The 15,515-nt window shown below is 34.6% G+C and overlaps 1 protein-coding gene across 4 annotated transcripts; it reads left to right on the top strand.

The window, feature by feature from the left end:
• The first annotated feature begins 457 nt into the window (after positions 1 to 457).
• LOC125832852 (probable galacturonosyltransferase 13) lies at positions 458 to 6,917 on the top strand. 4 transcript variants are annotated; one of them, XR_007443268.1, is made up of 7 exons: positions 554 to 1,242; positions 2,273 to 2,328; positions 2,453 to 2,611; positions 3,109 to 3,702; positions 5,108 to 5,410; positions 6,069 to 6,474; positions 6,718 to 6,917. XR_007443268.1 is itself a non-coding variant. In XM_049512043.1 (6 exons), exons 1-6 carry the CDS (start codon positions 1,023 to 1,025, stop codon positions 6,348 to 6,350), a joined length of 1,611 nt encoding a protein of 536 aa, XP_049368000.1. In that variant the 5' UTR covers positions 458 to 1,022; the 3' UTR covers positions 6,351 to 6,509. The 4 variants fall into 4 exon arrangements, 3 of the variants coding, with proteins under 3 accessions (XP_049368000.1, XP_049367999.1, XP_049368001.1); XM_049512043.1 differs by lacking the exon at positions 6,718 to 6,917 and having other exon boundaries at positions 458 to 1,242; positions 2,456 to 2,611; positions 6,069 to 6,509; XM_049512042.1 differs by lacking the exon at positions 6,718 to 6,917 and having other exon boundaries at positions 6,069 to 6,509.
• Positions 6,918 to 15,515: the final 8,598 nt, after the last annotated feature.

The raw sequence follows: 15,515 nt of genomic DNA, 5'->3' as shown, positions 1-15,515 counted from the left end.
CATACTAGCTCTTCACACCACACCTAAGTGTTCCTCTAGGCCACCGGGTATTTAGGCAAATGTTTTCTCTTCCCATCCTCGAGCCTCCCTATGTATACTTTGCCAATTCACGTAAACCGTGATTTTTACTAGGATGATATTTATAGCACCATAGACCATACATGTAACATAAGATCCATTATATGATTCCTCTTTTTCGTTGTACTTCTGATACATGCTTATTGTTAAGTTAATACATAATATGCAGCCAGTTAACCACAAGAAAAGAAGACAACGAATTAGCTCCCCACCCCCAAAAAAAAAAAAAAAAAGAAGAAGTTGTAAACCATGCAAATTTTCATTAATCAACCCAATAGATTCTAAATACTTTTAAAAATTGAAAGATTTTTTTTCTGTTTTTAAAATTTATTTTGTAACCTTGAGAGGAAATAGTACTGCCATTGACCAAATCAAAATTAGAAAGAACACACAAACACACAGAAAAAGGAAATTCCAAAATACCTTCTCCCCCTCTCTCTTTCTTTCTTTGTGTCTTTTCTTTTCTTTCTTTTCTTTCTTTCTGTTCAATCCTCCAATGGAGGGAGTAACAAAATTCATCTACCATTAAAACTGTATCATCCTCAGGTTTATCATTTTTCAAATTTCATTGATTCATTCATTCACACATACATAGATATGATGAATTCATTACACACACTTATGTGTGTGTTTTCCTCTTGAAACTGATTCAAGCAGCCCTAAACGTTTTCCATTTATAAAGGATTCCGCTGGTTTTCAGGATTGGGGTAAACGGAAGAATAAAGGGTCTCCCATTCAAATGCCATTGGTCTCGGAAGAGACCCCGAACTTCAGATTTGAAGCGATCAAGATTGTTTAATTGGTGTCGTGTTGGATCTGATGGTGAAAAAAACACCATTGTGTTCGTATTGTTTAAGGAATCGAGAAGAGGGTAGTGGCATCATTGGGGGTGCTGGGATTGTGGAGGATTGGGATTGGGTGGTGATTGGAGTTACAGGAGGAAGATGCAGCTGCACTTCTCACCTAGCATGAGAAGTATAACAATATCGAGCAGCAATAACAATGGAGGGTTTGGTGAATTAATGAAGATCAAACTCGCACCTCGCCATTTCAACTTTAGAAGACTCTTTCATACAATACTTCTCCTAGCTTTTTTGTTGCCTTTTGTCTTCATTCTCACTGCTCTTGTTACCCTTGAAGGCGTCAACAAGTGCTCCTCATTTGGTACTTAAAATCAATATCCTTTTTCCTTTATACAATTAGCTTCCTAATCCTGATGTATTTTACACCATTGCTGGTTCCTTTTCAGTGGATGTTCATGTTTTCCTTTTCTTGTTATTGTTCCGTAGCTTATATTGTATATTGCGATTCTTTTTCTTTTTTTTTTAACTTTCATCAGTTATGTTATCGACCTGGTCTAGTTTGGCATTGAGACAAACTTCTTCTTGTTATTTCTTTGTCGACAATGCAGTATAGCTGTTTTTATTTATTAGTTTAGATTGTTGTCAATGCTATTGAAACTGTGATGATTAATTTGACATCAGGATTGTGTAACATTAAGGGGAAAGTTGAGTTCTCTCTTTCCCGAGCCTAGTCATGTCTTCAACTTGTGGCAAGTACCCTCATAAAAAGGGAAGGACAAAGATACTGATAAATGAGTTGTAACAACTTATTGTAATCCTTGATATACTTTGATTCAACTTTAGTAGCAGAAACATGATTGAATTCAATTCATGGATGTCTATGCATGCAAGAGAGAGGGTTGCTGATGGGTGGGGGTGGGGGGCATGCTTAGTTAATATTTTTGGTTGTTTGCACCTGTGGTATCTAGTAAACACCAGCTTATGTTTGTAGGGGACTGCGGTCTTCTTATATATGTAAGAAATGCTACCTTCTGCATTTTGTGGAGTCTAGAAAATGTTAATTGTTGGCACATGTAACTCAGTGCTATCTTGAAGCACAAGGACTTTTGCATCATATCTCCTGATCATGTCTTTTTGTTGTTCTTGGATGTCTTTCAGTGCTCTTCTTTCTGTTCCGTAGAAAAAAAGAAGACCCCTTCCCTGGTTGGGTTCTTTTGGGGTTTGGGACCCTGCCTCAAAGTACCAGTGGTTATGATGCTTGTAATAGCTGCTTCTTTTCATTGCTCAGTTTACTTCTGACTATTGTTAAATCACACTTTACTTTTGATTTGTTACAACATAACTAAAGTTCTGGCAAACCTTAACTTTACTCTCGTTTAATCGATATTCAGACTGTTTAGGTAGACGATTGGGACCAAAGCTTCTTGGACGAACTGATGATTCAAAAGTAAATGAACTTCCTCTATATCATTTATTGCTGCTTTGTCGTGCCATTGTTTTCCAATCTTGTATTAAGCATTTATTCAATAATGCAGAGTACTTTTATTAATCAAAGTGTTTCTCTGTTTCAGCAGAGACTGGTAAAGAATTTTGTTAAGATCCTCAATCAAGTAAACTCTGAGGAACTGCCATCTGTTATGAAGCTCCCAGAGTCTTATGCTCATCTTGTTTCTGAAATGAAAAATAACAAGTACAGTGCAAAAGAATTTGCTTTGATGCTGAAGGGAATGGTATGTGCAAATAGCCATTCTCTCTTTTGTTCATGTACAATTGATTGCTAGACATATTAACTTGGTCTGTGCATTTGCCTCTATGTCACACTCGCCTACTCTTTTGAGCATTATGTTCACTGGGAGGGCTTAACTGAGTTATTCCCATTCCCCACTTTGAATATCAGTTAAGAAAAACATGGATGAGGAGTGAAAATGCACGGAGTGGCACACTATTTGCAGAAAATCCGTTATTCTTGTTACTCATGGGCTTGTTGTGTCTTTTGATTGAGGAAAATGATTCATAATGTTCATATACCTTTTGCATGCTTTACTCTTTGTTTGACCAGTACAAAACCATGTGATTCGTCCTCGTTTATGTACCCCACTTTACTTGTACAAAACCAGTATGTCACAGAGCATTTCTTCCTTCATTGCCGTGTATACATTGTGTTAAAGTGTGCATGTACCTCGTAGCTAAACTTTACTTCACAATGTTTGCATTTGCTATTTTGCAGATGGAGAGATCTGAAAGGGAGATCAGGGAATCAAAATTTGCAGAGCTAATGAATAAGCACTTTGCTGCTAGTGCAGTCCCTAAAGGCATTCACTGTCTTTCACTGCGGCTGACTGATGAGTACTCCTCTAATGCTCATGCACGAAGACAGTTGCCTTCGCCAGAACTACTCTCTCTCCTTTCCGAGAACTTGTTGCACCATTTTGTATTGTCAACTGATAACATCCTAGCTGCTTCAGTTGTGGTCAATTCTGCCGTGCAGTCATCTTTGAGGCCTGAAAAAACTGTTTTCCATGTCATCACTGACAAGAAAACATATGCAGGGATGCACTCCTGGTTTGCTCTTAATCCTGTCTCTCCAGCGATTGTGGAAGTTAGAGGTATTCATCAGTTTGACTGGTTAACCAGAGAAAATATTCCAGTGCTTGAAGCAGTTGAGGGTCATTATGGGATTCGGAAATACTACCATGGAAACCATGTAACTGGCGCCAATCTCAGTGATACTACTACTCCACGATCTTTTGCCTCAAAACTGCAGGCTAGAAGCCCAAAATACATTTCCTTGCTCAATCACATTCGCATATATTTGCCAGAGGTAGCACTTATAACATAATTGCCTTCCACTTTAGCATTAAATTTATTGGATAAAAGGGTAATGTCTAATGCTTTACAGTTTCTGATAGACACATGCAGATGTTTACTCTATTGGGTGAACACCCACTGGGTTTGGTCCAATGTACCCAGGAAAAGATTTTCTAAGATATAAGTAGAGTGAAATGATAGGCCTAAGTATGAAAACGGAGTCAAAGTTGGTGTTGCTTAAGCAAGGTGCCTAGGACAGGTCTTTTGTTCTTTGTTTTATGGATCAACCTTAGCTATAATTCAATCAGTTTAACAGAAACTGGGTTGGCTAATTTTATCTGACATTTAAGAATTTCTTGTTTATTTTATTTACAGTTGTTATCTGACAATTGAAGATTCTGTTAATTTTATTATTATATATATGTTATAGATAGATAACTGGAACCAGTAGGAATTTGGTTTAATGCTAATCCCAATTGTATTGCTAAAGCGTGCAGGCTTTTGTGCTCCCCGAATCATTCGCATTTCATGCATGAAACTAGGATTGAAATTTCCATGTTTTGTGTAGAACTTCATAGCACCATAGCTACAACTAGCAATTTTCAAGGCTCCTGTCAGCATTCAATCCCAAAGCAGTATGAGCAAACACTATTACCCCCAGATTTGAATTTGTTGTTCAGCCTTGTTTTCTTTATCATCATTCGTTTTCTTTACTTTACTTTTATTGTGCTATTTTAAAAATGTCCCCACTATGACTACAAGTGTTGCAGTCCAAGTGCTCTTTTTATTCAACTAAACTTACACTTCTATGCAGCTTTGAACAGCATTTTCTTGTTTTCCTTTTTCTCCTTTCTTTTTTTTGGTACACTGGAAAGATCAAATGATTACAATCTTTCAAAAGCAACATTGCTAGAGTCCACCATGCGTATAAATTCTATATGCATTTCCCCAGATAATTAAATCTTCATCATGCTTGTGCCCTTCGTTCGCCAGGAAGTTGACACACTGGGTTGCCTCTCTCGAGATGTGTTTAATAGAGGTCTTGTTGATTACAAATATTACAGAGTCTTCAATAATAGGATGGTGTAGTATTTCCTCATCCTTAATCAGCTAGACAACAAGTATCCCATTAGCTTAGATACAGTTTGCCCTTTTTTTATGAGTCATAATTCTGATGTGAGGCTTGTCAAAGATTTCATCTTACCTAAATATCCCAACACCCATTTTCTGTGATCATCTCTAAAGATCCCTCCAAAAGCAGCATCTCCAGACCGTGTCTTGACACTACCATCTTTCCTTTTTCTCCCTGCTATTAGCAGGTTTAATCCTAAGTTCTTTTATGAGACCTTTACTCACCTCTTGTCTGTCTTGATATACTCTTTCTATACTAATCTGAGATTCTATGGTGTTGTATGCAGCTCTTCCCAAACCTTCATAAAGTGGTTTTCTTGGATGACGATGTTGTGATTCAGCGTGACTTGTCTCCATTGTGGGACATTGACCTTAAGGGAAAGGTGAATGGAGCTGTTGAGACCTGTAAAGGAGAAGATGAGTGGGTGATGTCAAAGCGATTCAGAAACTACTTTAATTTTTCTCATCCTCTCATAGCAAAAAATTTGAACCCTGACGAGTGTGCATGGGCTTATGGGATGAATATCTTTGACTTGCATACATGGAGAAAGACAAATATAAGAGATACTTACCATTCATGGCTTAAAGAGGTAGTCGGATTTCACATGGTTCATGATTTTTGTCTTATCTTTAAGTTTTATATGTTCCTACATATATGGGATTATTTTTCGATCATGCAAGATTTCTGAGATTCTTCTATGCTTCTTGCTTATGTCTGTATTTTGTCTAATGTGTGACTTATTAAACTTTTTCTTCTGCAATGTTCTTCTAGATTACACAAGCATGTCCTTGTTCAGCCTTTTCTTGTTGGTTTGGATGCTATTAAATTTACTATTGTACTTTTCTGTTTGACATCAAAAGTGTTGTGATTAAGAAGTTTAAAGCTGTAATTTTTCTGTTTCATTCTGTTGTTTTTTTGCTGTCTTCACTATTGAAAGTACAAACTCCACGAAAGCAGGACATGTAATCTTCAATATACATATCACCCCCTAAATGGGGTTGGTGTACATTTAGAGTTGAGGTGATTGGATTCTCTTGTATTATGCACCATCCCATCCTTTTAAGCAAGCAGCACAGTGATCAATTATTGTAGATCCATAAAGAGTTCAATACTTCGGATGGCTGATATAGTGCTGATTCAAGTTGAAAAGATGTCATAACTATTCTTTGACAAATATCTCTTTTTCTTTCTAGAAAAGAAAGCCATGTGTTATAAATGAACACTCTTGCCTTTGTGATCTTTTGTAGAATCTGAAGTCCAAACTGACAATGTGGAAGCTTGGAACACTACCTCCTGCTTTGATTGCATTCAAGGGTCATGTTCACCCAATTGATCCCTCATGGCACATGCTCGGCTTGGGCTATCAAAATAAGTCCAACATTGATAAAGTGAAGAAGGCTGCTGTAATTCATTACAATGGCCAGTCCAAACCTTGGTTGGAGTTGGGCTTCGAGCATCTCCGTCCTTATTGGACCAAGTATGTAGACTACTCCAACGATTTTATAAAGAATTGCCACATATTGGAGTAATCGATAGGTTGCACTCCAACTACAAAACACAAAGCAGGAATCCAGAAGTTGCAGACTTTTTCATTCTATGTAACTCCACAATCGAATAGAAGAGGAAATTCTCAGATTGGCTGAATTTGATCAGGTATATTCAGGTTTTCGGATTTGCTGCTTTTGGCTGATTCTATGAAGAGAACCTGCATTACTAGCATGGCTATGAGATTCATTTCTTTCCGTCTGTAAGAGGTTCATCATTTTTTTTAAAAAAATATAATAATATTGGTTGGGAGGAAAAGGACATTCTTTTGTGCCTCTTAGATGTCGGTATTGTTTAGGGGGCAATATTGGTGCATGGGAGAAAAGACTTATCATTTACCATTGGTGATAGGAGCTGTTTATTGAGAAGAAAAGCCAGGATTGCAGGCCATGTTGAAAAGCTCTCCTACTTAGATACAGAGATAATTCTTTATCTTAAAAATATTGATTTTTTTCTTTATATTGTCAGTCATCACCCACCCACATTCAACTTTTATTACTTGATTAAATTATCTCTATTACATCAGACTGTAAGTAATGGAGAGAATTTGGGAACTATGACATACAATTATGTGCACAAAATTATTTGCTTCAAGAAATTTGAATTGTTTTTCTAGAGCTGCTACTAAATTTCTTGCTGTAAGGATAAATATCTTAAGATAGTTGACATGCCATAATTGATGTACTAGACTCTTTTGCTTAAGTTGTAGACAAAAAAAAAACACTTTGAATAATTTAAAGTCTTCTTCTCCAACAAGGGTAAAATGTCGTATAAAAGAATCATTTAGTAAGCAAGAAGGATCCTCATTTGGCAAATATCTAGGCTTCCTACTCACTACCAAAGAAACAACACCATCGGAGGAATTTTCATTTACTAATTGACAACTTCAAAATTTGATTAGCAGGTGGGAAAACCAAATTCCTTAGTTGGAAACTTTGTAGAGATGGCAATTGCGGCAAGGCATGACAAGGATGAGCCTTCACCCTGCTAAGATTTTGATCTACCCTATGTTAGTGTAGGCATTTTAATATTATATTAATTGGTACCATTGAATTGCCACATTAACAATATTCTGTATACGTTGGAGTAGCCTGCCTCTAAATCATTGTTGCGAGTTAGGCATTTGTGCCTAATTACTCACCTGTTAAGCAATGTCTATATGTATTATTGCCCTTTATTTGTTGGTTCCGTTGGAGGTTACTGTTTGAGGCAGAAGTTGGTCAACCATGGCCAGTACTTCTCTAAATTATTTCTCCTTTATTCTCACTCTTTATTCCTCCATTATACTTGTAACCTATGTTACTCATAGGCCATTTATCATCACTACTTACTATCCAATTATCTTCCTATTCATTGTTAGGAAGACTTCTTCTATTATAAATAAAGGTGGTCTTCATTTGTTTAATATGCACAAAAAAAAAATATAGAGTGCATAAAGTTTGTCAAAAAAAGAGAGTTTTTATTAGTTGAATGCACGTGCTCTTTTTGTGGAGCTTTAGACTCAACTCTTATCCAGAATTTGTTGAGTTACACTTTTGTGATTAGGCTGTTGTATCCTGGAGGGAACAAGTCAAGAAGGACTACTGCTGGACTGGTGAAAAACATTTGTTGCAGTGGGCTTGAATCTCTTTAAAAAGAGCAAGATATCCGCGCCTCAGCCTGAAGAGATTTTTATTTCTTCATTTTATTTCCAATTGTAATTTTGTAATTTTGTTATCTTGTAAATTTTCACTAACAATTTTAAGAAGATTCACAATGGCTACAATTGAAAAAACCGCGGATGTCAAGATGGGAGACCTTAACAAGCCATTTCGATTTAATGGTAACCATTTCAACATATGGAAGGGTAAAGTATTTTTCTACTTAAGTCTTCTCAATGTTTATTATGTGTTAACTGAGAAGAATCCTAATAAAGTCGACATCACCTCTATGAATGATGATGAAACTATTTCTCATCTAGAGAAAGTGGAAAAGTACGATGGCGATTCCTATAAGTGTCGATATTATATTCTTAATTGTCTATCTGATAAATTTTATGATTATTATGATAGAACATACTCTAGTGCAAAAAAAAATTGGAAAGCATTGCAGAGTAAGTATGATACCAAAGAGGCTGGAGCGAAAAAATATGTGGTTTGTAGATTTTTTCGTTTCCAAATGGTTGACAATAAATCAGTGGTAGACCAAACTCAAGACTTGGAGAGCTCAGGTCCGAGGAGGTTAAAATTGGAGATAACTTTATTGTTTGTGGCATAGCAGATAAACTTCCACCTTCTTAAAAGGAATTTCTAAAAACTATGCACCACAAACAAAAGAAAACCTCTCTTGATACCTTGATAATGAAAATTCGGATGGAAGAAGATGCAAGGGGCCAAGATGCACTTTTACAATCAGAAGAGAGCAACATTACAACAAAGGTAATTTTAATTACTTCAAATAATGCTACTTCTGAATCTCACAGAAATACTTCTTTGAAGCCTAAGAAAAAAAATTCAAGAAAAATAATAGTAGACTTTCCAAGAAAAATAATGGTGAAAATAACCAAACATTAAAATTAACAAGTTCAAGATAAGGGACCATGCTTTATTTGTGGCAAGAGTGGACTTATTGCTCGATTTTACAAATTCCAGCATGGTCCTAACCCTCAGGCAAACGTTACCGAAGAACCTTTTGTGGTGGTGATTACCGACATAAACATGGTTGAGAGTGTTGATGGATGGTGGGCTAATTCTGGTGCAAGTTGTCGTGTCTATTATGACAAAGACTAGTTTAAAAAATATACTCATTTTGAGGAGCCCAAAATCATCATGCTTGATGATTCTCACACAACTTAAGTGCTTGGAACGGGAGATGTCAAATTGTGTTTTACTTCTGGAAGGGTATTAACTTTGAAAGATGTACTTTATACTCCTTCCATGAGAAACAATTTGATGTCTAGTTTTCTCCTTAATAAAGCAGGCTTTAAACAAAGTATTGAATCTGATCAATATGTAATTGTGAAGAAGGATATTTTTGTGGGGAAGGGGTATGCTTGTGATGCGATGTTTAAACTGAATGTTGAAATGAATAAAGTTTCTACTTCTATTTATATGCTTTCTTCTACCATTTTTTGGCATGCTCGTTTATGTCATATTAATGATCATTATGTTTGAATTATGAGTATTTTGGGATTAATTCCAATGGCTAAAAATAATTTTGAAAAGCGTGAGGCTTGTAGTAAAGCCAAAATCACTAAAATGCCTCATTTCCAAGTTGAAAGAAAAATTGGTTTGTTAGAATTAGTTCATACTGATATTTGTGAACTTGGTGAAATTTTAACTCGCGGAGGTAATAGGTATTTTATCACTTTGATTGATGATTTTTCTAAGTTTACATATGTTTTCTTGATGAAAATAAAACTGATGCTTTTGAAAATTTTAAAACTTATCTCCATGAGGTTGAAAATCAGTTTGGAAGAAAAATAAAAAGAATTAGAAGTGATAGAGGTTGTGAATATGAGTCAAATGAGTTGAATTCTTTTGTTAGATCATTGGAAATAATCCATGACACTAATCTCCTATTCTCCTTCATCTAATGGTGTAGCGGAAAGGAAAAATAAAACTTTGGTTGAATTGATTAATGACATGCTTATTCAGTCACATGCACCTTTAAATTTATGGGGTGAAGCTATCTTAACTGCTTGTTATGTATTGAATCGTGTGCCTCATAAAAAAGTCTAAATCGATACCTTTTGAATTGTGGAAAGGTCACAAGTCAAATTTGGGATATCTAAGAGTTTGTGAGGCGAATGGATCCCAAAATTACAAAGTTGGGTAAGAAAGTTACTACTTATGCTTTTCTTGGTTATGCTTCAAATAGTAGAACCTATAGATTTGTTAATCCTGATGATAATATTATAATAGAATCGGGTGATGCTATTTTTCATGGGAATAAATTCCCTTTTGATTCTAAAAATAGTGGGGTCAAAGGTTTGAACAAAATATTTTGTCATTACCTAGTTCTTTCACTTCTACTTTGAAAAATAAAGAAATTGATGATTTTGAGTTAAGAAGAAGTAAAAGAGCTTAAGTAGAAAAAGATTTTGGTCCTAATTTATATGTGTTTAATGTTGGAGATGACCCTCTCACTTTGAAAGAAGCATTATCTTCACATGATTCTATTTTTTGAAAAGAGGTTGTAAATGATATAATGAATCACTAATTTCTAATCAAACTTGGAAGTTAGTTGATTTATCACTGGGTTGTAAAATTATTGGTTACAAATGGGTCTTCCGAAAAAAATTAAAACCGGATGGATCTATTGATAAATACAAGGTTAGACTAGTTGCAAAAGGTTTTAAACAACTAGAAGGCCTAGAATTTTTTGTTACTTTCTCACCGGTAACAAGAATTACATCCATAAGACTTTTAATTGCTATGACTGCAATTTTTTATTTACAAATCATCAAATGGATGTAAAAATATATATTTTTTAAATAGAGACCTAAATGAGGAAATTTATATGGAACAACCAGAATATTTTGTTGAAACATGCCAAGAAAGCAAAGTATGTAAACTTACTAAATCCCTATATGACTTGAAATAGACACCTAAGCAATGGAATGAAAAGTTTGATTCCTGCATCATTGAAAATGAGTTTGAAACAAATGAGTGTGATAAGTGCATATATCATAAGTCTTGGAATAATTCACATGTTATTATTTGCCTATATGTTGATGATTTATTGATCTTTGGCTCTAACATGAATGTTATTGATGAAGCTAAAAAAATTCTTTGAAGCCATTTTGATCTGAAAGATCTTGGTGAGGCAAATTTTATTCTTGGAATAAAAATAACAAGAACATGTGATAGAATATTTGTTGACCAGTCACACTATGTTGAGAAAATTTTGAAAAAATATAACTTTCTTGATTGCAAGCATGTAGTAACTCCTTTTGATTCAAGTGTTCACTTATTTTCTATTGAAAGTGAAAATGATGTAATAAATCAAAAAGAATATGCTAGCATAATTGGAAGTTTGAGATATGTGACTGATTGCACTAGGCCTGATATTGCTTATGCAGTAGGAGTACTTAGCAGATTTACAAGCAAGCTAGGTAATTAACATTGACATGCTATAACAAGAGTTATGGGATATTTAATTGGAACAAAAAATTATGATTTGTTCTATAAAAAAATATCCTGCTGTACTTGAAGGCTTTTCTGATGCAGATTGGAACACCTTATCAGGTGATTCATGTTCTACCATTGATTATGTCTTTACTTGCTGTGGTAGTGCTATTTGTTGGAGATTAAAAAAATACAAACTATAATTGTTAACTCTACCATGGAGGCTGAACTAATTGCTTTAGCTTCAGCTAGTGAAGAAGCGAATTGGTTAAGAGATTTATTATTTCAAGTACCTTGTTTTGAAAAATCAATTTCTCCTTTTTAATTCATTGTGATAACACTATTGCAATTGGTAGAGTTCAAACCGTTATTACAACGGTAAATCTAGAACTATAAGGAGGAAACACAGTAATGCAAGATCGTATTTGACAAATGGTACCATTAATGTTGATTATGTCAAATCTTGTGATAATCTTGCAGATCCTCTAACTAAGGCCTTAACAAGAGAAAATGTCTGGAGCACATCGAGGGAGATGAGATTGAAGCCTATAAATCCTTGAGATATATATGAGGAAACCCAACCTGGGGACTAGAGATCCTATAACCAGGTTCAAAGGGAAAAACTAATCATATGATGACTTGTTGTGAAAAAATGTACTATTTTTTTCTTCCCTCCCTATGATGTGAGTGCATTGTTTCCTGTAGCGATTTGTGAAGGTTGAGTTGATAAAACTCTTAATGAATATATGTAGCCCGTATGAGTGGAGTATTAAGCTTACAAGAGCACCCTCGACAGATTTCACCTATGTGAGTGTGGAAAGTAGGTTGCTTCCTATGAGAATTGAGCTTATTCTCCAAGGCACTCATGAAACCGGGATAACACAAGATCGTAACATCCTGACTTTTAAAGCTCATGTCAACACCTTGATTATTGTGTGTGAGCCGTGATATTTTATTTTCCTTAAGGTGTCATAGTTCAAGTCTGAGACCACTATGACTCTAAAGTAAAAGTTACTGTTTCATTAAATGGAGGTTCAATGCAGATCACACCTTCATTATGCATAGTAATCTTCCTTTAGCTGATGAACTCTCTGATCTAATATTTAAATGGGTGGGTGATTGTTAGTGTAGGCATTTTAATATTATAATAATTTGTATCATTGAATTGCCACGTTAATAATATTTTGTATACGTTGGAGCAACCTGCCTCTAAATCATTGTTGCAGGGTTAGGCATTTGTGCCTAATTACTCACCTGTTAATCAATGCATATATGCATTATTGCCCTTTATTTGTTGGTTCCTTTGGAGGTTACTGTTTGAGGCAGAAGTTGGTCAACCATGGCCATTACTTCTCTAAATTATTTCTCTTTCATTCTCACTCTTTATTCCTCCATTATACCTTCTAACCTATGTAACTCCTAGGCCATTTATCTTCACTATTTACTACCCCATTATCTTCCTATTCATTGTTAGGAAGACATCTTCTACTATAAATAGTGGTGGTCTACATTTGTTTAACATACACAAGAAAAAATATAGAGTGCATAAAGTTTGTCAAAAAAGAGAGTTTTTATTAGTTGAAAGGAGGTGTTCTTTTTGTGGAGCTTTAGACTCAACTCTTGTCCAGAGTTTGTTGAGTTACACTTTTGTGATTAGGCTGTTGTATTCTGGAGGGGACAAGTCAAGAAGGACTATTGCTGGACCGGTAAAAAACATTTGCTGCAGTGGGCTTGAATCTCCTTAAAGAGCAAGATATCCGCGCCTCAGCCTGAAGAGATTTTTATTTCTTCATTTTATTTTCAATTGTAATCTTGTAATTTTATTATCTTGTAATTTTTCACTAACACCATATCTTGGATTGGTTTAATATTTTGAAAGAATATGTACCCCGCCCCACCCTACTCTATTCAGTGCTTCCTGCTTTAGTCCTTTTTTCCCTCTTTTTTGGCCATTTGTAATATTCTATTCAACTTCTTTTTTTAAAAAACTGTTTCGACTTTTTTGTTGGAACATTTAAAATTGATCAATTAAAACATTCAACTAAATTTACTATAAAACAAATCGACATAGCAAAATAAGAGTTGCTACGGTAACACATAAAAAATTTCTAAGTTAAGACCCGAATTATTCTTGTATACGTATAGGTATGAACCAAATAATTCCTATTTATGAATATTTGCTAAGGTCATTTCTTTAGTATGGGAAGAGTTTTGGAGATCAATTAAGGTCATAAAAATCCTCTAGCACAAAGTTGAGTTGAATGCTCCTTTACCGATTAGGTTTCGATGTAAGTTTTTGATAGGGTCAACTTCAATCGGGAATATCTCAAAGAATATGAAGAGTTATGTGGACCATAATTTATCAATTTAAAATTATTCTAGTTTACTTTCCAATGCAACAAATCATTTGTCAACCCAATATTTATACACAAAGTTCTGTCCATTTTACTAGACATTATCATGTTGTGTGCCAGCTGCTTGATAGCACATTGAGGTAGCGGCTGCTACCTTGTTGCGCCACCAAGGCATTTTTTGTGCAATAGTACACGCCAGAAGCGTCTTATTAACCCCCAAATATGTGGGTTCACTTTCCTAGTCCAAAAATTTATCCTAGAAGAGAAGCACTCAAGAACTCAACTTTCTCCAAGGTTCTTCCATCATATTTGGCCATAGAATATTGATAATATATTAATCTAAACACAAATTAATACCTCCTACCTATGCAATCCATTCAAGAAAATCCACTTCTAAGGTTCAAGAAATGAATTCTTGGTATCTTTTTCCTTCGAAGATCAGCCTTTCACAAGAATTTGGAGCGTATAAGGCTTGTAAGGTTGTCTCCACGTGTTGGAACAACTTGTTCTTCCCCATAAACTATGTTTCGATATTTCAAAGTATCTTCCATGAATGAATTATGGTTAGAATGAAATCCTATGTTCTTGAATTGATTTTGATTCTTTATGAAACCCCAATAATCCTCTATGAAAGCATCCTTTTTACAAGATTTTCTCCCTGAAATTATGAATAACTATGAAAGTAACTATTTCTAGTTTGAAAACTTAAGTTTTATGATTTATTAATGACCTCTTAATAACTTCTTAACGATTTCTTGATGAATTCTTGAAAATTCTTCTTTTGCTATGAATCCTAGAATAATGAGCTGTGAAATTCCCCAAAAGTAAATTTTATGATGCTATCATATGTTTCCTTGATTCTTGATGCCCTTGTGAAATCTTCCACAAAAATTACTGGAAGAATATTTACGAACTATCAAGTTATGTATGTATAGAAATTCATGTTTCTCATGACAATTCTTTATGAATTCATGAATTCTTATGATTTTATTCATTCTCTAAGAAAATCTTATTTTAAGAGTCCGTCTTTTTTTCACCATGAGATTTTAAAAGCATAAATTATGATTCTTATGACATTCATTCAAGCATCAATTCTATTAGGTTTTGCCCAAAACTATGAACCCCTGTGATTTATGATATGATTACATGATTTCAAATTATGAACTATGGTATATGAATTTCATGTGTTCTTCAATGATTTTCATCGTATGAACTATGAAGTATGTTTTCTCATGATTCCTACAATATATGCATATGATTTACGTTATGACTAATGAAATTCAAGTCAAACATGCATCTCTTATTATCTTTACAAGATATGTACATAATTCATGTTATGACATATGGGCTTCCAAGACAAACATGTTTTTCATAGGTGTTATGCCAAATTATGACATATGAGATTAAAGTTGTTTCACGATGATTTTTTGAGTAATGGTTAACACCAAAAAGGCATATGTTTAGATAATGAATGTACAAAGCTATGTATATCAACGTAGATTAAGGATCATACCATTTGTTTGGGTGACTACTCTATATGCCCTTGGTAAAAGCTTATTATGGATCCACAAAATATGTATGACTCATATACCCTGACATCGTATGTGGTGGCTTAGCAGATTGGATAGTGATCAAACTACATGTGTTCCCATGGAGATTATGTCGGGTTAACTTAAAAAGTATGATA

Source organism: Solanum verrucosum, unplaced genomic scaffold (genome assembly GCF_900185275.1).
Source record: "Solanum verrucosum unplaced genomic scaffold, falcon-dt-bn FXZP01000174.1, whole genome shotgun sequence".
Classification (NCBI taxonomy): domain Eukaryota; kingdom Viridiplantae; phylum Streptophyta; class Magnoliopsida; order Solanales; family Solanaceae; genus Solanum; species Solanum verrucosum.
This window is presented reverse-complemented; position numbering and strand designations above follow the sequence as displayed.

Coding starts and splice junctions, on each gene's coding strand:
- LOC125832852 (XM_049512042.1), top strand. CDS start 1,023: ATGCAGCTGCACTTCTCACCTAGCATGAGAAGTATAACAATATCGAGC. Junction 2,329..2,452: donor GACGAACTGATGATTCAAAA/GTAAATGAACTT, acceptor TCTCTGTTTCAG/CAGAGACTGGTAAAGAATTT. Junction 2,612..3,108: donor CTTTGATGCTGAAGGGAATG/GTATGTGCAAAT, acceptor GCTATTTTGCAG/ATGGAGAGATCTGAAAGGGA.